The sequence below is a fragment of the Neovison vison genome, chromosome 7 (genome assembly GCF_020171115.1).
Source record: "Neovison vison isolate M4711 chromosome 7, ASM_NN_V1, whole genome shotgun sequence".
In the NCBI taxonomy this organism is placed as follows: Eukaryota; Metazoa; Chordata; class Mammalia; order Carnivora; family Mustelidae; genus Neogale; species Neogale vison.
This window is the reverse complement of record NC_058097.1, coordinates 150,608,183-150,635,157: the sequence shown is the minus strand read 5'-3', so window position 1 is coordinate 150,635,157 and position 26,975 is coordinate 150,608,183. Positions and strand designations below refer to the sequence as shown.

Genomic DNA, 26,975 nt, shown 5'->3' with positions numbered 1-26,975 from the left:
ATCTCAGGGTCCTGGGATCGAGTCCTGCATCGGGCTCTCTGCTCAGCAGGGAGCCTGCTTCCTCCTCTCTCTCTCTGCCTGCTTCTCTGCCTACTTGTAATCTCTGTCAAATAAATAAATAAAACCTTTAAAAAAAAAAAAAAAAAGAGAAAGCTGATCATCCGCTGCCTAGGCGGTAGCCACTGTAAACCCGTCTTCCACATCCATTAGAGCCCAAACCCGTAACTTTTTTTTTTTTTTTAAAGATTTTACTTATCCATTTGAAAGAGAGATCACAAGTAGGCAGAGAGGCAGGTAGAGGGGGAGGGGGAAGCAGGCTCCCTACTGGACAGAGAGCCTGATGCAGGCCTCAATCCCATGACCCTGAGATCATGACCTGAGCCCAAGGCAGAGGCCTCAACCCACTGAGCCACCCTGGTGCCCTCAAACCATAACTCTTATAGTGGAGGTGATCCAGGTAAAGTGCTAGCAGCTATGCATGGCCTATGCAACCTGATATGATGTGAACCCCTTCGCTCTTCATTAGCTAGAAAGCTCAGACTAGTATGTTTCATGTGGTTGTCATTGTTATTAATCATCCCCCTAGCTTGTCCCACTTTCTCCCCAACTCTGATTTCTTAGGCTAGGTTTGAATCTCATGTCACAAGTCACCAACCCAGCACAGAGGAACAGGCAAGGGTGTGGGTTCCTCAGTTAAGAGCCCTGACCAAGAGCCAAGAGGCCCAACTGTCTGACCCCAGCTCCGGGGACTGTGGCAGCTCCTTTCCTCTCAACTCCAGCTTCCATGACTATAAAGTAGATGCAATAATCCTTGTCCTGGCAAAACTCACAAGGATGCCAAGGAGGTGAAATGATGGTTGAAAAATTTCCCAACTTCTTGGTGCCAAGCTCAGCAAAGGGAGACCCAAAATAGAGGGTTGCAATTCCTTAGATCAGAAAAGCAATGCTGGGGCGCCTGGGTGGCTCAGTGGGTTGAGCCGCTGCCTTCGGCTCAGGTCATGATCTCAGGGTCCTGGGATCGAGTCCCGCATTGGGCTCTCTGCTCGGCAGGGAGCCTGCTTCCCGCTCTCTCTCTCTGCCTGCCTCTCCATCTACTTGTGATTTCTCTCTGTCAAATAAATAAATAAAATCTTTAAAAAAAAAAAAAAAAAAGGAAAAAAAGAAAAGCAATGCTAAGCCCGGCCTCTCCTGAGCAGCCTGCAGGCTGTTGGCACCACCTTGTGGCCATAAGGAAAAACTGCATGACTGGAAAACTAGCAGAGGCAAGATTTTTTTTCAGTCATGGAGCCCTATGTGCCAAGCAGGGTTCTGAACACTGGAGAGACTCATACTGAGCCCCGCCTCAGGGATTTCTCAGTCCAGCCAGAGACTCACCCAGCAAAACATGAGAGGAGGCATTGCAGTAAGGTAGAAAGAGCAGAATATGGAGACAGACCTGGGCTCCCACCCCAATTCCACCACTGACTTGCTGTATGCCCAGGCCAACTCAACTAACCTCCTAAGCCTCACCTTCCTTATCAGCAGAGCAGGGATAAGAGAGCCATCTTGTCATGCATATGCAAAGCAGATCAGTGGTTCAAACATTAGTGTCTCCAACCCACGTGCCAGCCTAGACTCCAGAGTCAGAGGTCTTTCCTGGTTATCTTCCCCCATGGCTCTCTAAGCACACATCCAGGGGATGCTCAGGCAGCCCTCGGTTGGAAGGGGAACAAAGCTTCCTCACAGATCACTGTATCCACTCCTCCCTCACTATGAAGAAAGAAGCGGCTTCTGCAAGGTCACAGAGGGAATGAGAAGGAGCTTGAGAATCAGGGCCGCCTGGCTCCTACAGGGTACAGTTTCTACCACACTGTATGGAGGGCCTGAGCTTATAACTCCAAATCAGGGTACAGCATAGCTAGCGAAGTCTGAAGGGTTGTAAGTGAACATGGTTTTTCGTCATTACTTTAGAAAGTAGACAAAGTCCACACTGGAGCCCCCAGGAACCTCTAAGACAAGACCCTGGACACCTCCCCCAATACATCTAAGCATACTAGCATCGGGACATTCCCCGCTCATGAACTTGCCATGGCTCTTCGCTGCCTACAGGACAAATTCCAAACCCTCCAATAACCCTCCTGACATCCAGGCCCCACTCCATCTGCTCTCACCTCATTCCAAAGATCCCCTGTCCTCCAACGAGGCCGGCTACCCTTTGAGCCCCTGCAAACACCTATGACTCCCATATCCATGAAGCCTTTGCATGCAAGACAATCCAACTCAAGACACATTTATGGAGTACCTACTAAGTTCCAGATGCTATGGTGGGCAAACAATGTGAAAGTATTAGGGACAGGAACTTGTATCAACCTGAAAAAAAAAAGATAAGCTGCATTCCTTGCTCTCATGGAGCTCACAATGTCACTCTCCCTTTCATCTCTTGCCTCATCCTACAGAACTCAAGTTCAAATTCCCACCCTCCAGAGGTCTCCTATCTTCCAGGAATGCTTTCCTGACCCTGCTGGCCCTCCAATCACCCAACAAAACATTGTCGGACCACTCACCAGACCCACATGCCTAACTGTCTGCACTGTCTCCTTAAATGACTTTGTGCTGTTGGGAGTTCCACACCTCCCAAAACTGGGCTCACAGAGGGTATTCAAAAAATGTCCAAAGTTATAGAATTATAGCATGTCTAAGTTAGAAGAGCCCTTAGAGTCTCTATTTCAACATCCTCATTTTGTAGATGAGGAAACAGGGCCAGTGAGGATGAGAAGCAAGAATCCAAAGTCACAATGGGACTTAGAGGTAGAACCAGAACAAGATCCCAGACGTCCTTACCCCAGTTCAGGACCCTTCCTTTACAGCTGGCCACATCCGCTCGATAAACTTAGTTTAAGATAATCCCCACTTTTGCTCCCAAGTCTCAGAGCTTGGGATGCATGAGACCTATGAACACCATGCTTCCTGCCTTCCCCCCTGAGGAACTACTGAGAACCTGCGAGGTTGGACTCACATAAGCCAGAAGCCTGGCTGCCTGCTCTCCCAGTTCCTGCTCAACTCCCTTGCTCCCAGGTGAGATGCCAACCTGGGTCAACCAGCCCCCATGGCTGCTTTGGGTCTCTAAGGATCCAACTTCTTTGTTTTTCTTCTCCTGCCAACTGCATGGCTGGGTAAGATCACCTCACACCTGAGACCAGGGACAACAAAATCCCTAGGAGGCTGATGGGCAGACCCAGACTGCTGAATTCAAGACTCAAAATAACAGCACTGTAAGAGTACTGAGAAATCATTCTTTACTGTGTAAGGGGGGAACCTGAAACCAGAGAGGAGCAAGGGGTGAGCAGTGGCAAAGGTGGCACTGAAACCAAGTCTGTACTCCTTTCTTGGGCCATCTTTCTCGGGAAAACTCTTCCTAAACTATCTAATAGTTGCCCTTAGAACACACAGCAGTTTCTTGGGAGACCACTTAAGAGAGGAATTCGACCAGGCAGAATATTAGTGCATAAAAGGCCCACACTCTAATTTTAGAATGTCTCAATGTTTCCATTGCACAGATGGACAAAATAATGCCCAAACGAGGGAGCTGACCTATGATAGGAAGTTATCCAACTCAGAGGCACTGAGTCCTCCAGTTCACCAGCCTGCCCCAGTAACCAGACGATGTCTGAGTCCCTACAGTCCTGAAGCTCTGCTGACCTCAATCTATAAGCAACTCCCGCCCTCCAAAGATACGGAGTCGGGTCACTCCTCCCGCCTCTGTCTTCCTCGAACCCAGACTGCCCCGATAATCACCCTTGTTAGACGGGTTCTTGCTGTAACAGTGAACGACAAGCGCCGTGGCCAGGGCCCATATGCTCAGTCCGGCCCTGCTGGGGACCCCGTTCCAGCTGTCCTGTCCCGGGAGTGTTTCTTCTGGGCTAGGAAGGCGTCCAGATGTTGCGGCTACGAGGCACGAGGTCTCGGTGAGTCCTCCCTGGCGCCCCCAGGTGGCTGCCCCTTCATGGGGGAGGAAGGCTGGCGATGTTTCAGGGCGCCCCCCGACGGCCGCCCTCAACCATTGCGGCTGCCCGTGGCCCGCGGTGGTCACACTCGGGCTGGAGGCACTTCCATGACTCCGGAGAGAAGAGGACCTAAGCAGCTGGAAGAGGAGCCGCGGCGCCGGCGCTGTTCTCCTCAACACCAGGGACCCCAGCATCGTGACAGCTACTTAGATAACCCCCTGGTGCCGGCCCCCGTGCTGGCCGCGTCCAACATGGCTGCCGCGGCGCGTTCGAAGACGCCGCGAACGCGGGGGAATACCGCACTACTTCACGGGAGTGGTAGTCCATAGCCTTAGACTTTTCCGTAGCTGGAGAACAAATAAACTACATTTCCCAGAAAGCTGTGGAACTTGCGTCACAATGACTGCCGACTTAGAGGAGCCTAGTGCATGTTGGGAAGTGGAGTTTGACTGAGGGGGCGTGGTAAGAGGGGAAATGCCTGGGTAGAACGTGGAGATTAGAATTGAAGTTCGATTCCCAGAGCCTTCTGCCAAGTTTAGTCAAAATACACGACGCAGGCGGACGCCTGGGTGGCTCGGTTTGGTTACGCCACTCCCTTCAGCTGGGGTCGTGATCCTGGAGTCCCAGAATCCAGTCTGGAATTGGGCTCCCTGCTCAGCGGGGAGTCTGCCTCTCCCTTTGACCCACCCCTCTCTCGTGCCCTCTCTCTCAAATAAATAAAAATCATTAAAAAAATTTTTTTAATGCGACACAGGTTCTGACTACTGCAAGTTAAATAGAGATCTGCAGTAGAAAACTTTTATGAAATGTATGCTTATTTCTTTTAGCCTGTGTCTCTTTTTAGCCTGCGACAGCTTTTCAAAAAAGAAGTTTAGGGGAACTAGTACACCTGTAATAACAATTCTCTTTATATTTTTACATAGACTTCCTTTCGGTTGAAGAGCTACTTCTCAGTCTTGTTTCTCACTTGTGTTATTTTCGGAGGGGTTTCACGTGGGTTGTCGCATCGTATCTCATGACAGCTGCATGGGGAAGCTGGGCAAGAAATGTTATTCCTGTCTACAGGAAAGGGAATTTCAGCTCAGAGGTGGAAAAAATTGTTAATCCATCAATTAAAAAAGCTCAGGTCTTCTAACTCAGAGCTCAGTACCGGCACCCCCATTTCTTCCTCTCTTTTCCAGCCCACAAGCAAAGGAAGAAGCTATTTTATGCCAGTCCCATCTCTTCTGCCCTTCCTTCTCTCCTCCAACTTCATGTCATCAGAGCCTTCTCTGACGATTTTATTTAAAATAGCAATTCTCTTTCCCACATGCTTCCTATCCTGCCTAATTTTTCTTCACAGCACTTACCACGTGATATACTGGAAATTAGTTGTTTATTGTCTCACTCCAATAGAACATGAGCCCCACAAAATAGGGACTTTGTTTTTTCTCTCTTACATTACTAGCACTCAGACCAATGTCTAGAACAAAAAAAGCTGCTAAATAAATATTTCTTTGGTAAAAGGATTACCCCTGCTTTATTATCGTGGGGAAATGAATATAAACTTTGGAGTGCAGGCAGACCTTGATTTCAATTTTGACTCTTGAATTTACTAGATGTATGACCTTGGACAAACTTCCTTATCCTTACCCTTTCTCATTGTTAATTTCCTCATTATTATCAAAAATAATATTACTTACCTTCAAGAGGATTGCTTGTTTTAAATGAGGTAATATGGAGACCACCACCGTCCCTGGCTCACATTAGGTCTTCCAGAAATGGCAGCCAGCAGTGTTTTCCCTGCTCTAGGAGTGTATTGGATTCCCTACTCTAAACTTCTTTTTACGCTTTTATTTAAATTCCAGTTAGTTAACATACAATATAATATTAGTTTCAGGTGTACAATACAGTGATTCAGCACTTCACGCAACACTAGCAGTCTCTCAGCAAGTGCCCTCCTTAATACCCATCACCTGTCTCACCATCCCCCACCCACCCATCTCTCCTCTGGGAACCATCTTTTGTTCTCTACAGTTAAGAGTCTGTTCTTGGTTTGCCTCCCTCTCTCTTTTTTTTTTGCCCTTTGTTCCTTTTTTTTCTTAAATTCCACATACTAGTGAGATCATGGAAATCATATAGAAAAGATAGATTTTTTGACTCTATAAAAAAATAATTCTGATACTGAAATAAATACAGTGAAAAATATACACAGTGAAAAAATGACAATATGGGAAAATATATATTCGCGCCACAGTGATGAAATGGCTAAGTAATATAGAAAACTCCTATATAATAAGCAAAAGGCCTACCACACAAGAGACCAATGAACAAGGGCAAGGCCTTTGCTAGCTTATACTGCGCCTTTGTGCAAAGTAAAGAATGGGTCTCCCTGAGGATGAATTAGAAAAAGAGGCCTGCACAGTGCGAGTGATTAGGTGTGCAGGGCGCTGCCAGATTCCACATTCTGCTTCCATGAACTACATACCCAAACTTAGCCTCAAACAAAGTGATGAAGTTCTTGAACCTAGGTGAGGTTCGGTGGGGTGAGGTCCAGAGCTGATGACCAAGAAAGAATTCTTGAGACATCTTTGGTGCAAAATGGTGGTTTATTAAAGCACGGGGACAGGACCCGTGGGCAGAAAGAGCTGCTGCCCGGGGGATGTGAGGAGTGGCTGGTTATATACATAGGAGTTGGGTAGGTGAGGACAAAGGGGTGTTCAGAAGCGCTATTGGGGTAAAGAAGACTGTCAGGATATTGAAGGCCTGGTTACTATCAAGCCAAGGTCGCTTTCCCTCTAATGAGGCACTAACATAAAGACAATTGGGAGTCTCCTGGTGGAATGTTACATTCCTGCTATCAAGCGTCCTTGTTAGTGAGATTTGGGTTTAGAAGAAATTTAACTTTATTTACTTTTCCTTCTACCTCAGCCTCCTTCAGTTTTTAATGGAGGGGAGGGCAACATTAGGGCTTGAGGAACTGAGTTATGTGCCTCTGCAAATTGGGCTATTGATAAGGTAACTTCTTTGTTGTAAATCTCAAGAACATTTGTAAACCAAGGGAGACTCCTGCCTTGCAGGATTGTGATCTCTGCAAGTTAACTATTTGTTTTTCTTTTAGGGCAGTCAGGGGTGCCTGAGGAATGTGACACATAATACCGAGGGGAGTGGGTGGAGAGGGGGTGCAAGGTGCCAGCTTTTGCTTTGTCCTCAGCCAGCCTCCTGCTCCCTCATCAAAAGGACTTGACCAAAGAGCTTATGAGAAAAAAAATACAAGTTGTATTTAAACATATGAAAATATGCTCAACTACGCCCATGATAAGAAATGTACAATGGGGTGCCTGGGTGGCTCAGTGGGTTAAGCCTCTGCCTTCCTCTCAGGTCATGATCCCAGGGTCCTGGGATCGAGCCCCTATCAGGCTTTCTGCTCAGCAGGGAGCCTGCTTCCCCCTCTCTCTCTGCTTGCCTCTCTGCCTACTTGTGATCTCTGTCAAAAAAACAAATAAAATCTGGGACGCCTGGGTGGCTCAGTTGGTTGGACGACTGCCTTTGGCTCAGGGCGTGATCCTGGAGTCCCGGGATCGAGTCCCACATCAGGCTCCCAGCTCCATGGGGAGTCTGCTTTGCTCTCTGACCTTCTCCTCGCTCATGCTCTCTCTCACACTCTCTCTCTCTCTCAAATAAATAAATAAAATCTTTAAAAAAAAAAAAAAACAAATAAAATCTTTTTTAAAAATGTACAAATGAAAGCTTTTTTTTTTTTTAATTTATTTGACAGACAGAGATCACAAGTAGGCAAAGAGGCAGACAGAGAGAGAGAAGGGGAAGCAGGCTCCCTGCTGAGCAGAGAGCCCGATGCGGGGCTTGATTCCAGGACCTGGGATCATGACCTGAGCTGAAGGCAGAGGCTTAACCCACTGAGTCACCAGGCACCCCAAAATGTACAAATGAAAACTTTATTGATCTGTATCTTACACCATAAACAAAAACAATCTCAAAATGGATTATAGATCTAAATGTAAATCCTAAACTCTAAAACTTCTAGAAGAAAACATGAAGAATATCTTTCTGAAATTCAGCGAGGCAAAGATTTCTTAGATACAATCCCAGAGCCATGAGCCATTAAAAAAAAAAAAAGATAAAATCTGACTTTGTCAAAATTAAGAACTTTGGCTCCTCAAAAGCCACTTTGTTAAGAAAATGAATAGAAGGGTGTCTGGGTGGCTCAGTCGGTTATGTGGCTGACTCTGGATTTCAGCTCAGGTCATGGTCTCAGGGGCTCAGTCTCCATGTTCAGTGGGGATCTGCTTTAGGATTCTCTCTCCCTCTGCCCCTCCCTTTGCTTGTACTCTCTCTCTCTAAAATAAGTGAATCTTAAAAAGAGAGAAAGAATGAACAGAGAAACCACAAAGGGGAGAAAATATTTGCAAATTATATATTTAATAAAAGACTTGTATCAGAATATAAAAAGGATTCACAAAACTCAATACAGTAATAAGAACATGATTCGATTTTTTAAATGAGGGTCCACCTGGGTAGCTCAGTCATTAAGCGTCTGCCTTTGGCTCGGGTCGTGATCCCAGGATCTTGGGATCAGTCCTGAGTCAGGCTCCCTGCTTAATGGGGAGTCAGCTTCTCCCTCTTCCTTTGCAGCTCCCCCTGCTTGTGTACTTGCTCTGTCAAATAAATAAATAAAATCTTAGAAAGAAAGAAAGAAAAAATACTGCATGCTGTATTATCCCATTTATATAAGATTCCAGAAAATAAAATCTAATTTATAGTAACACAAAGTAAACCAGTGGTTGTGTGGGGATGGGTGGGAAAGGAGGTATGGGGGGAGGCAATTACAAAAGGATACAAAGAAACCTTTGGGAATGATGGTTATGTTCATTATATTGGTTGTGGTGATGGTTCACAAGGGCACAAATGTCAAAATTGATCAAATTTATACTTTAAACCTGTACACTTTATTGCATGTCAATTTCACTTCAACAAAGTATTTTCAAAAACAGTAAGATAAGGGGTGCCTACGTGGTTCAGTCAGTTAAGTGTCTGACTCTTGATTTTGGCTTAGGTCATGATCTCTGGGTGGTGGGATCGAGCTCCACACTCAGAGCATGAGACTGCCTAAGGAGTCTCTCTCTACATCGCCCCCACCCCCAGCGCTCTCACTCATAGCCTCTCTAATAAGTAAATAACAAAATAAAGTAAAAACTATAACATAAGGGGTGCCTGGCTGGTTCAGTGAGTGGAGTGTGCAACTCTTGATCTCAGGGTTATGAGTTCGAGCCCCACATTGGGTGTAGAGATTACTTAAAATTAAAAAAAAAAGAAAAACTATAAGATACGGTTCACCTATCAGATTGGCAAACATACATTTTAAATATATTTTAAGCATATATATTAAGTATACCTGTATACCTAATTATATTAAATATATAACATCTGTGGCAAGTTTATAAAGAAAAAGACACGTTGTTGGTAGGAATGTAAATGGGTACAACCTCAACAAAGGGCTAGCTGCCTGACAATATCAAACATCGGAATTTTAAAATATAGATAGACTTGTCATGGGTAAAATGAGGAAAGTTTTGCGCTATTTGCAATAGCAAGAAGCAGGAGAAATACCCCCCAAACATTTCTCATTGGAAATAGGCTGAATATCCTTCAATAGGAACTGGATTAAATACATTAAGTTAAATCTAAACTATGGAATATTATTTTTTTAATGGAGTAAAGCCTGTCGCTTTTAATATGGAACACTCTGAGGTGTTGTTAAATAGAAAAAAAAATTAAGGCACTGAACAGTTATATACAGCCCTTAGTGTTATTTAAAAACTTGATATATACATTTATGTACTTAAATACTTAAGATATCTATGGAAGGGTAATAAAAACAGTTGCCCTTAGGGTGGGTGAAATGGAGCTGGGGGATAAGGGAGAGATAGAGGGGGACGGAGGGCTTACTTTCCATTGTACACACTTTTGAATTTTGTACCATGTGCGTATACTGCCTAGTCAATTAAATCAACCAATCAACTAATTGCTCTTATTTCTATATCAATATTCACTTTAAATTAACTCCCAGCATCAGCTAGTGGGAGTACATTTAGTTTCAGACTGCTGCATTATTTCTCATGTGGAAACACTGACATCTTGTGGACCTTTAAGACAGTGCATGAAATAGCATTAAAATCAGGAAGAATTTTTACCATTCCGCTCCCCTCCTGTACCTTCCTCCCGACACGTATTTGTTGATGCCTACCCTGTGCATTTGTCCAAGCCGTTAAAGTGGACATAGTTTCAGTAATATAGAACCTCATTTATAGTACATCTGTGAAGTGCCAGACCCTAAAACCATAGTCCCAGTCCAAGGCTCAGAGCCTCAAACGGCAGGCAGTCCACTGACATCACAGCAGAGAGGTAAGTGCTGCAACTGAGACAACTCAGGTTTCCCTGGGAGCCCACAGCAGGCTGAGAGGCCAGGGAAGGCTTCCTAAAGGCAGAGACATCTGAGCTAAGTTCTGCAGGAAGAGCCACAGTTGACAAGATAAAGGGGAATATAGTAGCTGGCTGGCGGGGCACTTGGAGAAAGGGTCACTGCAAAGGGAACACTCTGGAAATTCACAGAGACTGAAGCGTAGACTAGGAGAGTCTAAGAGGTGAACAAATAAGGCTTCATTTAATAACCAGAGAGGTTAAAGCAACTCACTAGGTTCTCTCTCAGCAAGTACGTACTACACCAAGAATTTACACCCAGAACTAAATGACTCCACTTCTTTTCCTCTTTTCCACCATCAAGATTTTGCTCTGTGAGCCTTTCCTGAGCACCAGGCCTCATGCTCTGCTCCTCCCTTCCTTCCTCCCTCCCTTGCTCAGTCCCTCCCTCTTTTCCATCCCTCCCTTCCTTCTCCCCTTCCTTCCTTCCATAATGCTTGTTCCTGCAGCCTGGCTACTAGAGAGGAGAAAGGAAGGCTTTGGGGATCATAAAGTGATCATTCAGGTCTCAGAAGAACTCTCCACTCTGGTTTTTGTTGATTTTGTTGATAAAGTTAATAGATGAGAAGGACTGGGCATCAGAGTCACTCTCTGTCTTCCTTGAGAGCTGGTGGAATGACCACCACCCTTTCTTCAAGCTCGAGGGGGCTCTGATCTTTCTGACTGACCAGCATAATGCAAACCCCTTCTCATTTATCTGACATTATTTGATACATAACTTAACTAGAAAGTTGACAGAAGAACAGAATCTTAAAAAGACAAAGGAACAGTGAAATGTGTAAACCTGGCGATTCACAGACCTGTACCCCTGGGGATAAAAATATATGTTTATAAAAAATAAAAAAATTTTAAAAATTAATTAATTAATTAATTAATTTTAAAAAAAGACAAAGGAACAGATGAAATTCTAGGGCACATATTTTTGATAGTAAGGAAGGTGAACTCTGACCACACATCTACTTGGCTGCCCTTTGCCCCAATCTCCTATTTGTCTTGTTCCAGTGGTGGACAAGCTCCTTTATCTTCTGTCACACAATGGCTTCTTTGGAAGCAGAAGCTGAAGATGGAGTTTGGGTACCAGATGGTTTCTGTGATGTGAAAAACAAGACAACAGGCCCACCCAAAACAAAGTTGTTTATGCTAAGCCCACGTCACCAAACTGAGAGTTAACTTAATTACACTTTTGTCTTCCCCAGAAATAGAGTCTTAAGCCAGCCAATCTGGAAATCACCTGAGGAAGTTGCCAGATGAACCCCTGCCATCCCCTATGGAAAGTAACCTCGCAGTAACCAACCTGTTTTCTTGCCTAGTGTCACTTCCTCGTTCCTGCTCCCTTCTGCCTCTAAAAGTCTCCCATTTTGTACAGTTTCTCAGGGCTCCTTCCGACATGCTAGATTGGATCTGCCTGGTGCATGACTTGTTGAATAAAGCTAACAAAATCTTAAAAACTTAGTCTGAATTTTGCTATTTGCTGTTTTACAAGATCCACATTTGTAAAGATGGGGTGAGGGAGGTGGGAGGAAGGAGCTGGGTTAGGCAGACGAAGAAACTGAACTGCTCTCCAGACCTGCCCAAGTCTTGGCCAACTTGGAGTTACTCTGGAATATTGCCTGTCAGTATCTCGTGTGTGGCTGGAACAGCTCAGTCAGTCACGGGGAAGGGCTGATTAGGCAGATCCTGAAAGGGGGGACTGCTACATCTGCCTCCTCGCTATGTTCTCTGCATCTGGGCAGCAAGTCCTTCCTTGAAGGGGGACCGGATATCTCCAAGACTACCAACATGCATAACATTATTCATTCACGTATGAATCATTCCGTGCACATCAGCTGCCTGCTGGAGGGCAGGAGGGGATAAGGGATAGAGCAGAAGTGAATCCTGTCCTGAGTTTAGTGGAGGAATTAGATACTTACGGAGCAGGATGGGAGATCCAGAGAGCAGTGAGAACATCTAGAAAAGCGCCACTGCCCTAGCTGGGGTGACCTCTGCTAGGGGTCCTACTCAGTCGACCTTTCCAAGACGTCTACATCCAGCTCTCTCACCACACTGATGCCATTTGTGTCCTACTCTTCTGTTCCACTGAAATCGCTCTTTGTGAGAATACCTTCCCATCCATCTCTCTCCCCGGCAGCAGTGTAGTCTTTGTATCTGAGTGTTGTGGTGGTTTTACTGGATTCTATTACCTCCCTGAGTCAGAAGGCATGATGTGGTTTCTCTCTCTTGAACTAGCTATAAAGAGCCAGAGGTGTAAGGGGGCAGATGGAGAGGGATTTGGGGGCAGGGAAGAAGGAACCTAGGTAAAAGAGGTCCTGGGGCCCTGAAGAACAAGCTGCATTTGGGAAGACAGATTTTACAATACTACACTGCCTCATTCTCCAGAGCTCCAAGACCCCTCTTACCTGCCTTCCCACTTCTCTGTTCCAAATTCTCCCTCCATCTGCCCTCTTACACCTTTGGCTCCTTACATCTGGTTGCAGCTAGTGGGATTGTAGCTAGTTCCGGTCGTACTTATATTTTAAATCTCTTACAGAGGATGCAGCCAGCTCCCATCTTTACCAGAATGGATTTAATGTGGAATACAAGGGGGTCTCAGTGGTGCAAAGAGTAACTGGATCAGAGCCCACGGCGTCCTGTGTCACATCACTTAGCTCAGCTCTGATGTTTAGCCACTACTGTGACTGACAGTTCTTAGAGGTTGCAAATTCATCTAGTGCTGACAGCCTCCCCCCTCAAGCGGGAGTCTGTTTGCATCATGCCAGGATCCAGGGGCAAGTTAAGATTTACTTTTCAGATGGAGGACAGCCAGCAGAAAAGGGTGTAGTTTTATTTCAGTCCCCTAAGCGTCTGCACCATGATTATCTTATCAGGATTTTGGCAGAAGGTCTCCCTTTTGGTATATTTCCCACACCACTGGGTCTGCCGGGTCTCGAGATCCAAGCAGCGGAGCAGCTTGAACCACTTCCCCCGGCAGCGGAGCCTATTCTGGCCCCAGGGCCTACTCAGAGCTGCCGATCTTGTGGATTACTTGGTAAATGGATTGGCGTAACACACGTCAATGTAGTATCTATGTTGCCTCCAAGATCCAAGCAGGTTATCACCAAGCTCTGTGCTTCTCTAGTGAGGGTGGTCAAGTCCAGATGAAACAACCTGGGCGCCTGGGTGGCTCAGTGGGTTAAGCCTCTGCCTTTGGCTCAGGTCATGATCTCAGGGTCCTGGGATCGAGTCCCACATCGGCGCTCTGCTCAGCAGGGGGCCTGCTTCCCTTCCTCTCTCTCTGCCTGCCTCTCTGCCTACTTGTGATCTCTCTCTGTCAAATAAATAAAATCTTTAAAAAAAAAAAAAAGATTAAACAACCTGCCTCTCGTTTAATAGCTGTATCTCAACATGCCCCAGGCAACTGCACCCCAGAAACTTCATCCATAGGTCAGGTCCCTGAAATTCCATAGAGTTGATCTCCTGTCCTCTGGAATGCCCATGTTCTACCAAAGTCTTTGGAGTGCTTACTACTTCCTGCTCAACAGCTCTTAGTAGCATAGTATCATCAATGTAATGGGCCAGAGTGATGATCTGTAGGTTATCAAGATGATCAAGGCCTCCTCTGGCTAGATTATTCCAGAAAGCCAGAGGTGGACATAGCCATGAGAAAAAATAGTGACATAATACAGCTGTCATGCCACATGGGGCCAGATTGCTTTGGGGCTGAAAAGAGCTCTCTGGATTTGCTTCAGCAAAGATACCATGTCCGGGTTGCAGCTGTAATTGGATTCACTAGATGATTATGTTCATAATAATCCACAGTCACTCTCCAGAACCTAGCTTTGGCATCTGCCAAAAGGAGGACACATTAGATGGGGTTGGGGTGGGAATAGCTACTCTGTATCTTTCAAGCCTGGTTGGGGGCAGTAATCCTTGCAATTTCCTGGGGAATGTGTTACTAGAATGATGCCAGGAAGGAAGGTGATTTTGTCTCCTCAACAGCAGACTACATAGGTCTGGGCAACTACAAGGTGAAGTAGGATTGTCCCTGAACACCATTATTTCCAGTGACCCACTTGTAGAATTCACGTTTCCTTTTGCCTTATTTTAGGTCCTGACAAATTCCTATTGCTGTGCACACACGCACGTGTGTGTGTGTGTGTGTGTGTGCGCACGTGCTTCTACCAGGTAACTGGAAGCTGTGACCATGGTTTGCTCACTCGGGGCTTCTCATGCCAATAGACCAACAGACAAAGAAAGACGTTTCTATTAGCGGCAGGGGTCATCGACCTTGATTCACATGAATAGCATGGGTTGTCATTTCATAATGGATAAAGGAGAATGTCTGCAATCCAGGGGATTCAATGGGGCAAGTCTGGCTGTTTCTCTGCCCAGTGATTACTCTGAATGGGTAATTGCCACAACTGCCTGGCAAGAGCAAGGTTACAGGGCAAGTAATCCAGACCAGCCAAAGTGCTGGCTGAGAGTGAGGGAAACCTAGAATAGTTGTTAGAGCAGGAGGAGGAGGAGTATCAGTTATGGCCCCGGGACCACAACTACAGCAAAGGGATTTAAGTTGGTCTTATAGTCCCTTTTTAAAGAGATGCAACTGGCCATCAGCTTGAAGAATTGGATTTACACTGTTCTCTTGGGGAAAAAGTGACAGCATCATTTTTCCTCAAACAAGCTCCAGATCTAAACGGGTAAGAACAGACCTAAGTGGCATAACAGATGGGTGGTAAAAGACCCAGCTTATTTCACACCAGAGGTGCTCAGCCTGACCTGCCCAGTGCTCTCCCCAGGATCTAAGCCACTTGCCATATTTTCTGACCATACTGGCCCCAGGGATGCCTGATTTCATTCCACTGGTCATAGCCCTGCCCACCCTATCTCCCAGCTCTGCTTGCCTCAGGCTCCCCTTGGGGTTCAGGACCAGGGGTCAGCACGACATCTGTCCCATCCACTGCCATGGGAGTCACAGCAGCTCCCACACTGACCCGATTGGACCCTTGGGTGCTCTGGCTTCCTCACTGACTTCCCAGAGGGGTCAAATACACAACCTGCAGATTGCAAGGAATTATTGTCCCATGGGGAGGATTTTGGCCCATGAGGGAAGGTACCCACAGATAAATGGCTTCCTTTTCCTCCCCCGATAGATTGTTTTTAGTTCCTGTGGTTCCATATGGCTTCTCTGGAAGGCTCCTGTAAGCAATCCTGTTTGGCATGCTTGTAAAGATGGACTACCTCAGTATAGCACCACCTTGTAGGTGTTCTCTTGACTTCTCTACCTGATATTCCTTTTTCCTCGCTCTTGCGTCTTTCCAAGAAAAGAATCAACACATGTTTTGCCTCAAACTGGCTCTGTGTTCTAGAATATCTGGGTTAGGAAAGAGGTGTAGTCAGAGAATGGAATATCTAAAATTGAAATTGTGGTGAGACTGAAGTCCTTGTAAGGATAAGGTCTAGAATACAACCATGGAAGAGAATGGCTTAGACAGAATGGAAGGCAAGTTCACGGAGAAGAGAATATTGAGGGAACTTGAGTCCAGGGCACTGGAATCATCATCAATGTGGATGTGGAAATCCTCAAGAATGGTGTTGGAGTGTTGGAGAGAATGATCCAGGGGCTAAAATCTTCTAAGCATGGGGAGGAAGGCGGAGATGCCCGCAGACAGAAGGGTTGTGGATAGTCTAGTCTCTTCATATTGTGGCAGAAAGGGCATTTGGGATTGGCAACGAGGAACAGGGAGAACATGTAACTCACCTCCTGGCCCAGGGATATGAGGGCCAGAGGCCTGCAAGCAACTACCTTTAGAGGGGATTTCAAAGAAAGCAGGATCTTCAGACCAAAATTATGTTGCAGAACAAGAAGATGAAGAGAACATTCATAAAAGAGGGCAAGGATGCAGAATAGTCTGCTGCTGAATGAACTTGAGCTCCAAGGGCACAGTGAGAATTTTCAGGAGATGAGTTATGGCAGGTGGGGTCAGGAAAGGTGATGTACAGGCCACTCAGGGATGGGACTGGGGGAATGAGGATGATTTGGAGGCTGCATGCCCAGGGAAAGGGGACTGGTGAGAGCCATCCTAATAAGCCCAAGGCAGAGAGTGCTAGAGGAGCCGGGAGGAGGAAGGGAGCAGCTCCTGTGAACTGTATGCTTCTCTGGCCCCTGCTGCAGGAAATGGGCAGCACCACAGGCATGGGGGATGGGTCCTGCTCTGAAAGCTAGAGTTCCTCCCCTGGGACTTCTGTGGGTGGGGAGGCCTCTAGGAGAACACAGTGTCCTCCCTCCCTGGATGAATGGGCCTCCTAGCCCCCTGCCTGTCACAGTGAGCTAGGCACTGGCTGCAAGGGATCACAAGGGCTGACTGTGGGCCCACTGGTCTGTTTTCTGTCCTTCTGTTTTGCATTCCGACAAGGGACTGATTCCCTTTGCTGGTGTTTGCTGGATGCCTGCCTATTCCTAAAACACCTTCCTATCCTTTTCACTCCTTCCCCTAGTTTACATAATTCTTTAATCTTTATCTTCTTATGAAAAAGAGTCTATTTTTATTTCTTGACATTTCTCTCATAACCTACCATTCTTTTCCTGTAACTGACTCCTTCTCTCACCTTAACTGACTTTGTACATTTTGAGGGTGCTTAGCCTGACAAGGCCAGCCCAAACTGTTTCTCATGTGCTCAGCAATGTACAAACTTCCCTCCTCCTTCCGGCCAACTCTTCGGAAGGACTTGGTGACCCGTAGGCAATAATCTGAATTTACAGACGGTGCATTAGAGTTCCCTTAACCTTGCTACTTCCCTTCTTCTAATACAGATTTCCTCTCTGCTCAACAAGGTCTCATCCAGTATTTCCCTACCTTTTACTTACACTTTTCCATCTTCCACAGCACTTCCCTCACCTTCTACAAAATCTGCCCCTCCCCCTACAAACACCCTCCTCCACGTGTATAGCTATTTCCCCTGTTTACCTTGTGTCTTTTCAGGATTTCTCTCCTCCTCAAACCTACTCCTATCATTTATATTCTGGAGTCTGACCAAAATACCACTGCATGACTCGAATAGTTTGGGATGGTCAATACAAAATCTTAAATCAGTAATATTGTCAACGACTTGCCCATTATTACCACCTTTTAGTTCCTTTTGTGAAAGCTTCCATTATTTAGGATTTTGGGGAACTCAACGGTTCTTTTAACAGACTTACCAGCTCGGACTCACCGGGGTCAGTGTTTCCCTCCTTGGGGTTCATTCATGTAGTCATGTGCTCTTCTCACTGAACCTGCCAGGCGCCCCTCACAGCTCTGTTTTTAAGCTGGTCTGCCCAAGTTATCTCTAAACACATCCTTGTTTTCTTGAATAAATGACAGGATCCCACAGGCTCTTTGAAATGCCTCCTACTTCAAGAGATGGAAACAGTTTCTTTCCCCAAATCTTAGCCTTTCTTCCAGGAGAAAAGTATTTGAGTCAAAATCTAGCTAGTGTCCCTCATCAGCCAGAGGAAGGCTTCTTGATGCTGGAGTATTCTCAGGCCACTTTATTGCCACAGCAAGAGTCTCCTTTTCCTTTTGGCTTTTTACCTCTCTATTTTTTAAGGATTTTTGAGTATATCATGTCTCCAAGTTACCTTAACCAAAGTTCTTGTTACTTTTCTCAATTTCTTTTTTCTTTTTGAGAAATACAGAGTGAGCTGGGAAGGGAGAGGGGAGAGAGAGAGGGGGAGAGGGAGAATCTCAAGCAGACTCCCACTGAGCGTGGATGCAAGGCTTGATCTCACCACCCTGAGATCTTGACATGAGCCGAAATCAAGAGTCAGATGCTTAACCAACTGAGCCATCCAGGTGCCCCCGTTGTTAGTTTTCTCTAAAGTGAGATATTATCAACTTCCCCCCTTCTTTCCAGCTGAAAATTTTTCCACTTCCCACCAACATTGATGTACAAAATTGTCAAAGCAACCACAGGAGTTAGTTAGGGCTCTGTCCCACCTTTTTTCTGAGTCTCCACCCCACGGTCTCAACCCTCAGCTCAAGCATTCCTGAGCTCCAAAGTGTGCATGTCCCTACTACCAGACTCATAAGCATCATCGCATCCCATCATCCAATACCCATTCCTAGAGTAACTTTCCCCACCCAGAGAGGAACACACACTTCACAAAGGTGCATGGATACACAGAACCAAGGTTTCCCAAGGCTTCCCAAGGCTTCCCAAGGCTTCCCAAGGCTCCACTTCAACTTCTCTAGTTTATGCCTTCTGAGTCTTACAATTTAAATCTATTTACTTCCCCTTATACTTTGCTTTTTCTTTGGTGTTTTTGGTCATTGGTAGTTTTAGAACTGATCTCCATTTCCTCATAGATCCTAGAATACATATCTATTACAAACCTTTCCAATCTTCCCAAGGTGCTTATAGCATCATTTTTGGTTCCTATATTTATGGCATTTGTAACTTCAAATGCTAACTTATATCTTTATGTCTTGTTTCATCACCTATAGACCATATCTCTTGACCCCAACTCTTATAGAAATAATGTCTATGTTCCTCATTTACCTTTGCTTCTACCTTCCATCTGTTTCTATCATCTGCACTTCCATTTTTGTATTTTTAAAAGTATATTCTTGGAATGCCTGGGTGGCTCAGCTCGTTAATCATCTGCCTTTGGCACAGACCATGATCCAGGGTTCTGGGATCAAGTCCTGCATTGAGGACTTGCTCAGTGGGGAGCCTACTTCTCATTCTGCCTCTGCCCCTCCCCCTGCTTCTGCGAGAGCTCTCTCTCTCTCTGACAAATAAATACATAAAATCTTTTTAAAACGTATTTATATTCTCTCCTGTTGCCATAAAGCATTCTGTTCAAAGAGTTGAAAATCAATAAGCAAACGTATAAAGTCCATATCAGGTAAGAATATTTCTGTTTTATGCAGAAAGAAACTTGACCCAGATTCATTATGTAAAAAGTGAGTTTATGGACTCACTTAAAAGTCCCAGAATGGGGTTGGCTATGGGTGTGGCCTGAAGCAGGAACTCATAAAATATCATCAGATCATAAGTCCTTTCCATCTTTTGGCTCTGCTTCCCGCTGTGTGTCAGTTTCAACCTCAGAGAGGCTCCCTCTGTCCTGTGATTTTCATATGGCAGCCAGCAACTTCGAAGACTACATCAGTCCAGATTTACAACCAGCAAGAAAGTGAAAATCTTTGTCTCAACATTTCTAGCTACCATCCTAAGTTTCCCTGTGACTGGACATCTTAGGGAATGTGCTGCCTTTTTTTAAAAGAACTTATTTATTTTAGAAAGAGAGCAAGCAGGAGAGTAGAGTGAGGGGCAGAGGGAGAAGCAGACTGCCTGCTGAGTAGGGAGCCCAATGTGGGACTCTATCCCAGGACTCTGGGATCACGACTTGAGCAGAAGGCAGATGCCTAACCAACTGAGCCACCCAGGTGCCCCTATGTACTGCCTTTTAACCAATATTGTCACTAGTGAGTGCTTAATATTATTTGGGTTTAGCCTGGCTTATATGGTCCCTTCTTGGACTTAAAGCCAAAGTCCTACCCGGACCAAATGGCTGATTGGAGAAGGATCCTGAGCTAGGTAGGAGATAAATATCATGTAATTCTTTATTGATTTGTAGTTTTCCTTCCTCTCCTCCAGGCAACAACTTTCCTCAGCCCCAAAGTCTATCACCCTTCCCCTCACAAATATAAACTCTTATAAACATAAGTCTGGGAGGGAGTTTCAGGCTGCCCAACCCCAAATTCTGAGTAAGCTTTGCCAGAACAGCCAGCTCCTGAGAACCTCTGAAGAAGGACCCTGAGGAGAGAATTATAGGATAGTTTTACCAGGGAAAGATTTTGAAGCAATTTTTTTTTTTTAGAGAAGGAAGAAAATAGTTTTCTAGAAATAAACATGGTTTTCATCACCTCCTTGAGTGTCTCCAGATTTTCAAGCACAGCAAATCTCTTGAATCCGTATTTTCTGTAGCTTCAACTTCCTGGATCCCCCGTGCTCCCGCTCCAGCCTGTCACGGCTACAGGGCTCCCACCCTTGGGCTCCTTTCATGACCCTCCTGGCTTGAGTTGCAAGTCTGCCTCTTTGTGGGTTTACTGCCTAGTCTTATTTGAGTTTATCCTCAGGAACTTTCTCATTAGGAATATGTTGGGAGATGAAAGGTCCTTTTTTCTTATTTGTCTGAAAATGTTCCTAGTCTATCCTTACACTTGACAGAAAACTTGTCAGGATATAAAATTAAAAGACCAAAAATATTTTCCATCAGAACTTTAAGGACACTATTCTGTTGTCTTTGAGTACCTCGGATTACAGGTGACCAGGCCCCGGTGAGCTTAATTTTCAAGTCTAATTTGGAAGTCACCTCTAATTTTCATCCATCTTTGAAATCTTTTAGAATCTTCCCTTTTTTCATGGAGTTTTAAAATTTCACAGTGATTTATCAAAATGTGAGTCTTTTTTTCACTCATGTGCTTGGACTTTGGTGGATCCTTTTCATCTGATGACTTGTGTCCTTCGGCTCAGGTCAATTCTCCTCTTAGCTCTTTCATGCTTGTCCACCCTCTTTTATCCATTTGGACTTTCTATTACTTTAATGTAAGTCTTTTTTCTCATATTTCTGTCTTTATCTTACAATTCTTCGTTGACTTGCTTATCAACTATATATTTAATTCCCAAGCTCATTCTTGCTTCCTGGTTTCATAGCTGCTGCTGCTTGTTTTATTTTGGTTACTTTCTTTCACCTTGTAAGCTTTCAAATATCTGGTAATACTAATTTATTTTTTCAAGATATTTTTTATTTATCTGACAGAGAGAGAGCACAAGCAGGGGGAGGAGCAGAGGGACAAGCAGGCTTCCCACCAAGCATGGAGCCTGATATGACAATCAATCCCAGGACCTGGGGATCATGTCCTGAGCTGAAGGTAGATACTTAACCGATTGAGCCACCTGGGCACCCTGATACTAATTTATTTTTAGGAAAGAGCCACAAAGACCTGACTGGGACTCTGAATATGTGCTGGGCTTCTTTACTGGAGAGCTTGACTCCAGGCTGATCTACTCATCGGCTGGCCAGAGGGCAGAATTGGAAATACACGTTCTCAACAGCTGCTTGAGAGACTGACGCCTGCCTGCTGGGGTTTCTGGGTGAGGATAGGGTGAGAGAGGGTACAATGTTCTATCTCTAGAACTTCAATTATATTTCCCAGCTTTCATGGCCAAGTCTTCTTTCTTTCTGTGGCCATTCCTGGGTTTCCAGGTCTCCTGGTTCTCCTGGGGCCTGATTCTACCCAACTCTGACTCCCACCTCTCTAACACAGTGCAGGCTGCCGTTTCCTGCACCTTGCATCACTAGGAACTACGGCTCCATCCACTTCCTTTCTCTTAGAAATACGTTGACATTTCTGTTACACTGATATCCCCCGCCTCTTGTTTTCCCTTAGCTGTGCCTTTATATCTTTCTTCAGTCATATAATGGGTTTTCAGGTGGGAAAAGACAAACTTGTGTTTTCCCTCTTGAATCAGAAGTTAATAGATGATTGGGTAAGAGCACTAAAAGCAAAAAACCAAACAACAACAACAACAAAAGGAATCCAACATTCAGTACTGCCTGTCTCCTTGGAAGGAAACTGCAGACATGCTCCCCTTCAAGACAGAGAAAGCTCCCCGTGGACAAGCTGTAATGGCTACTCTGGGCATGGCTCAGCTCTGTGGGTCTCCATCTTCCCTGTTGTGGGGAAAACCATTGGGAATGGTTGAGATGAAAGGATCTTCCTGATGGGATGGATGCGTCATCAATCACACTGGCCCGAGAACGTGACGGGGGTCTGATATCTTATGGGACCCTCTCTGTACCATTCCATGGCTACCCTTCCATTCCATTCCCACCACTCCTCAACAGTCCAGCTGACTCTGCCTCTCACTGGGCTTTTTTCCCCCAAAGATTTCCCAGCAGAAGAGGTGAATGTGTCATTAATTACCTTTATTTTTCTTAAGATTTAGTTATGACCTAATACTCATTTACCTCCATGATTTAATTTCACATAGGGACTTAAGTTTAATAAACTGTTACATACTTCTGACTGTATCATGTTGGACCAATACAAAATAGCTCTGGAGTCCTGATACATTCTGAGCCAAGATGTCCTTGTTATTTATATTCTGGACATTGCCTCTAGGTTAAGGAAGAGGAAAACTATCTGAAGATAAGATTGTCACATATAAGACAAAACTGGCTTCATCTTTTAAAATGCAAACCCTCAAGTTTGGATGACTACAAACATAACCTTATAAAATATTCTTACCCTCGCAAAGTGGATATTTGCCACAGAGAGTGCCACCTATCTACTACATTACCTGTCACATTGTGGGTGCTTCATAGACGTTTGCTGGGTCAATGAGTATTGGGCCAGAACTGTTTAAGTACCTTTTGACTGGGTCATGATCCATTCTAGAGACCAGAACGGCACTCATTACGTAGGCAGCATTAGCTACAGTAAGCTGTGGGGAGACAGGCACTGAAGAGGCTCAAGATTAAGGGAAACTTGTAGTTGAATGTTTGGAAAAGGGGAAGGAGCAATCATTAGCGTTTAACTACTTTTCAGTTCCAGCTGAAGCGGATTCTGGTTCTGAATTCATTTAAAAGGTACAGGATGTTTAGAGAACATTATTTTTAACAGTGGAAAACCAGAAACAGAATGAATGTCTGACACTAAAAGAACACAGTTACTGGATAGAATAATAATGTTGTCTTTTTAAAAATAGGCTCTATTTTTTAGAACAGTTTTAGATTTTCAGAAGAATCGAGAAGATAGTATAAGGAATTCCCACATACCCCACACCCAGTTTCCCATATGATTGCGATCTTACAGCAGTGTGGTCTATTTGTTACAATTAGCAAATCGATATGGATACCTTACCATTAACCAAAGTCCATGCTTTATTTAGTTTTCCTTAGGCTTTTGCCTGATGTCCTCCTTCTGTTCCCAAATCCCATCCACAATACATCATGTTTAGTTGTCGTGTTTCTTTAGCCTTCCTTCGACTGTAACAGCAGCTATGATGTAGGGTTTTAAAATGATGAATTTACAAAAAAAAAAATGTGAATGCATTTACATAAGGGAATAGATACCAAAAAGAAACACAAGGAAACAAAAATACTGGGTTGAGGGGTCAAGGTCATGGTCGAAATGTACATATTCATATTATTTTCTTTTTAAAATCAAGTTCTAGTTAACGGTTCAATTATAAATTCTCAACTCCTCACCTTTACCTCTACCCATCACATTTTTACAGTTTTTGACTCACAGGTAAATAGCCTACAGACATCAGCTTCAGTCGGCTGATGGGGACACACGAACAGGTCCCCGAGTCTCCCTTGAGGTTAGACTAGATGCCCTGAACTGTGAGCAGAATGACATTTCTTCTGAAATCTTCATCTCTTCCTCCCCCCATCACTTTGAGACTGAGATAAAGTAGGTATTTGAACCTCACGCTTAGGAAAGCTTCTCAGTTTCTGAGGCTAGATGTCTAATTCTTTAATACATTGAAAGGACAGATTCCTTACTCCGGTTAGGGAATAAACACCATGTGGAGTTTTTTTTCTCTATTTTTTCTTTTTTCTCTCCCCCAGGCACCTTCCTTTTCCTCTTTCTTCAGCAACAAAGCACTACTCCCTGCCATGTAGAACTAACTCATGCACCTCATATGTCCAGACTCTGCTTACACTCTGCTGGGAGACCGCCACGCAGAAGTGCAGAAAAGACGCGGAGTATTGAGAAGAGCAGAGCAGACTTTTTGGAACTTAAAGCGCTTTGAAACCATTTTGCATAAGTGGAGGATCTTGGGGGGAACAGAGTGGTCAGAAACTCACCAGCTTCTTTCCTCTTCTTCCTGGGAACACAACTGGAGTCCACTGTCCTGCCTCCCACCCGGGTGGGCGTGGTCCCAGGCCTGAGTTCAAGCCGCAGAACTGGGGCAGAAGTGGTGTATGCCACCTCAAGGCCTGGCCTGTAAATATAAGGTCTTCTCAAGTGAGGAATGTTGGTGAAACAGAAATGATCATGTTCACCCAGCCAACCCTATAGCTGCTCAGCATACACACCTGTCTTCTCAGACAGACAATCCCAAACGCCCCATGAACATAACCCACAGACCGCCTCCAAATCACTAGTCACATGCAGCTTCTGCCTCCAGATCCGAGGCCAGGATCTCTGGCTACAACCTGTATTGGGTCTGGATACTGTTTCTCACAATCCATCATCTCTTGAGTGAAGTGATGAAGGCTCCCCGCTTTCACCCAGCGGTGTTGAAAATTTCAAGTCTGTCACTAGCAACACTTCATTTCTGTATTATCAGGCCTCTCGGGTGACAGAAATCCAAGGTGTTTGGCAAAGTGAGATGAACCTGAAGCCAAAAGAGAATTAACTAGGTCTCTGCAGGATGTGGCATCTATAGCATTTAGATTCGGCATCTGTGGGGCAGTGACGGTGGGCTGAGGTTGGAGGACGGGAGAAGGCTGATTCTGGAGAGAAATGGAGAGGCCTCGCTCCTGCAGAATTTACTCGGACAGCTTTCAAATCCCGCAAACTGCCCCCCTCCGCCCCCATCCACCCACTCTTCCCTCTTGGGTTCTCTGAAACATGTTTGTATTTTTATAATAATTAATCCTCCCTTTCTGCCTCCCAATTCTTTTTTGGCTTAATTAATTTGGAATTGGTTTTCAGAGCTTGTCACTAAAGAATCCTCATGAACATGATGAAGCAATGTTTAGAAAAGTCAAAGGAAGGAGGCATCTGCTAATGATGGCTAGGTTTTATTTACTTCTTCCCCTCAAAAGAGTGGATTCCAAACCAAGACATTGTAAATTCTTTTTTTTTAAAAGATTTTATTTATTTATTTGACATACAGAGAACACAAGTAGGGAGAGAGGTAGGAAGAGAGGGGTAAGCAGGCTCCCTGCTGAGCAGAGTCCGATATGGGACTCGATATCAGGACCCTGAGACCATGGCTTGAGCTGAAGGCAGAAGCTTAATCCTCTGAGCCACCCAGGTGCCCCAAACATTGCAAATTCTTTAATGAGTCCCAGTTTTCTTTTCTATGAGGGTATGATAATCACCTCTTAGAAATTCCCCTGTGGAGATTTATGGGGGAGTAATATCTTTAATTAATTGAATGTTCATTAAGTTTAGAGGTCCCTGCTAGAAAGAAAATCTTTGCTAACTCCTGAATCAGAGTTCTAGGTTTAAAATCCTCACCATCATTCACTCATAACCTCCTCGTTCTTGCCTCAAAGGGCTGTGCTTTTGAAATATTACCTTGGTAGCAGATATAGAATGTCTATCGACAGGGTGACATCTGGACACTAAGAAACAAACGAGGAGGGCGCCTGGGTGGCTCAGTGGGTTAAGCCGCTGCCTTCGGCTCAGGTCATGATCTCAGGGTCCTGGTGTCGAGTCCCGCATCGGGCTCTCTGCTCAGCAGGGAGCCTGCTTCCTCCTCTCTCTCTCTCTCTCTGCCTGCCTCTATGCCTACTTGTGATCTCTCTCTGTCAAATAAATAAATAAAATCTTAAAAAAAAAAAAAAGGAAGAAACAAACAAGGAAGCGACTGCAATAGCAAAAGGGAAAAATTTCCCCCCAAATCATGGCAAAGTAAGTAAAAGAGGGAATGGGTTCAGGAGATGCACAGATGGGATTTAACAACTGAGTAGGTGTGAGATACAAAGGGAGGTCTGAGTCAATGAGAACCCAAGGCTCCATCTGCAGCATTTCCATTGTGTTCATTTAATTAAAATTGCATTCTATTACCTTTTACCCTTCATATTGGCAAAAATTAGAAAGCTAATTAATGCTAAACGGTGTTGGGGATAAAGGAATATAGGGACTCAGATATTCTGCCACTGGCAGAACAGGCTGGTGCAGTCTTTCTGGATCCCAATCTGGCAGTACTAAGTGAAACTAAGATGTGCCTATATCCAAGGGATGTTCTCACACATATCAAAAGGGGAGATGTACAAGGGTGTTCATTGCAAGCGTTTTCTTTAAGTAGTGAGTTGGAGGCAATCTACTAACCTGTCACTTGGTGGGTCGAATAGGTAAAATGTGGGGGAAGCACCCAATGGAGTGTTCTGCATCAACTAGAAGCAACAAACTAGCTTTATCTCAGCACCACAGCTAGATCTCAGAGCCACAATACTTGATAAAAAAGAGTGAGTGAGGGGCGCCGGGTTGAGCCTCTGCCTTCGGCTCAGGTCATGATCTTGGGGTCCTGGGATAGAGCCCTGCATCGGGGTCTCTGTTTAGCAGGGAGCCTGCTTCCCTCTCTCTCTCTCTGCCTGCCTCTCTGCCTACTTGCGATCTCTCTGTCTGTCAAATAAATAAATAAAATCGTAAAAAAAAAAAAAAAAAAGCGTGAGTGAGCCAGCACCTGGCTGGCTCAGTCAGGGGAGCATACAACTCTTGATCTTGTGGTTGTGAGTTTGAGCCCCATGTTGGGTGTAAAGATTATTTAAAAGCAAAGTCTTAAAAAAAATAGTAAGCTATA

General features: G+C 44.9%; 1 protein-coding gene and 1 long non-coding RNA gene across 2 annotated transcripts in view; both read right to left on the bottom strand.

Annotated features, from left to right (window-relative positions):
- CLPB (caseinolytic mitochondrial matrix peptidase chaperone subunit B) overlaps nt 1–4,243 on the bottom strand; it is a 142,644-nt gene extending 138,401 nt beyond the window's left edge. The window contains exon 1 of the mRNA XM_044258605.1: nt 3,775–4,243. Within this exon, the coding sequence (XP_044114540.1) occupies nt 3,775–4,177 (403 nt within the window). The 5' untranslated portion in view covers nt 4,178–4,243. The remainder of the gene's footprint in view (nt 1–3,774) is intronic.
- Nucleotides 4,244–8,608: 4,365 nt separating this feature from the next.
- LOC122914082 lies at nt 8,609–24,589 on the bottom strand. Its single transcript, XR_006385770.1, has 4 exons — nt 24,535–24,589; nt 24,304–24,440; nt 23,351–23,487; nt 8,609–8,638 (listed from the first exon to the last, which is right to left on the bottom strand). It is a non-coding gene; the product is annotated as an uncharacterized LOC122914082 (long non-coding RNA).
- Nucleotides 24,590–26,975: the final 2,386 nt, after the last annotated feature.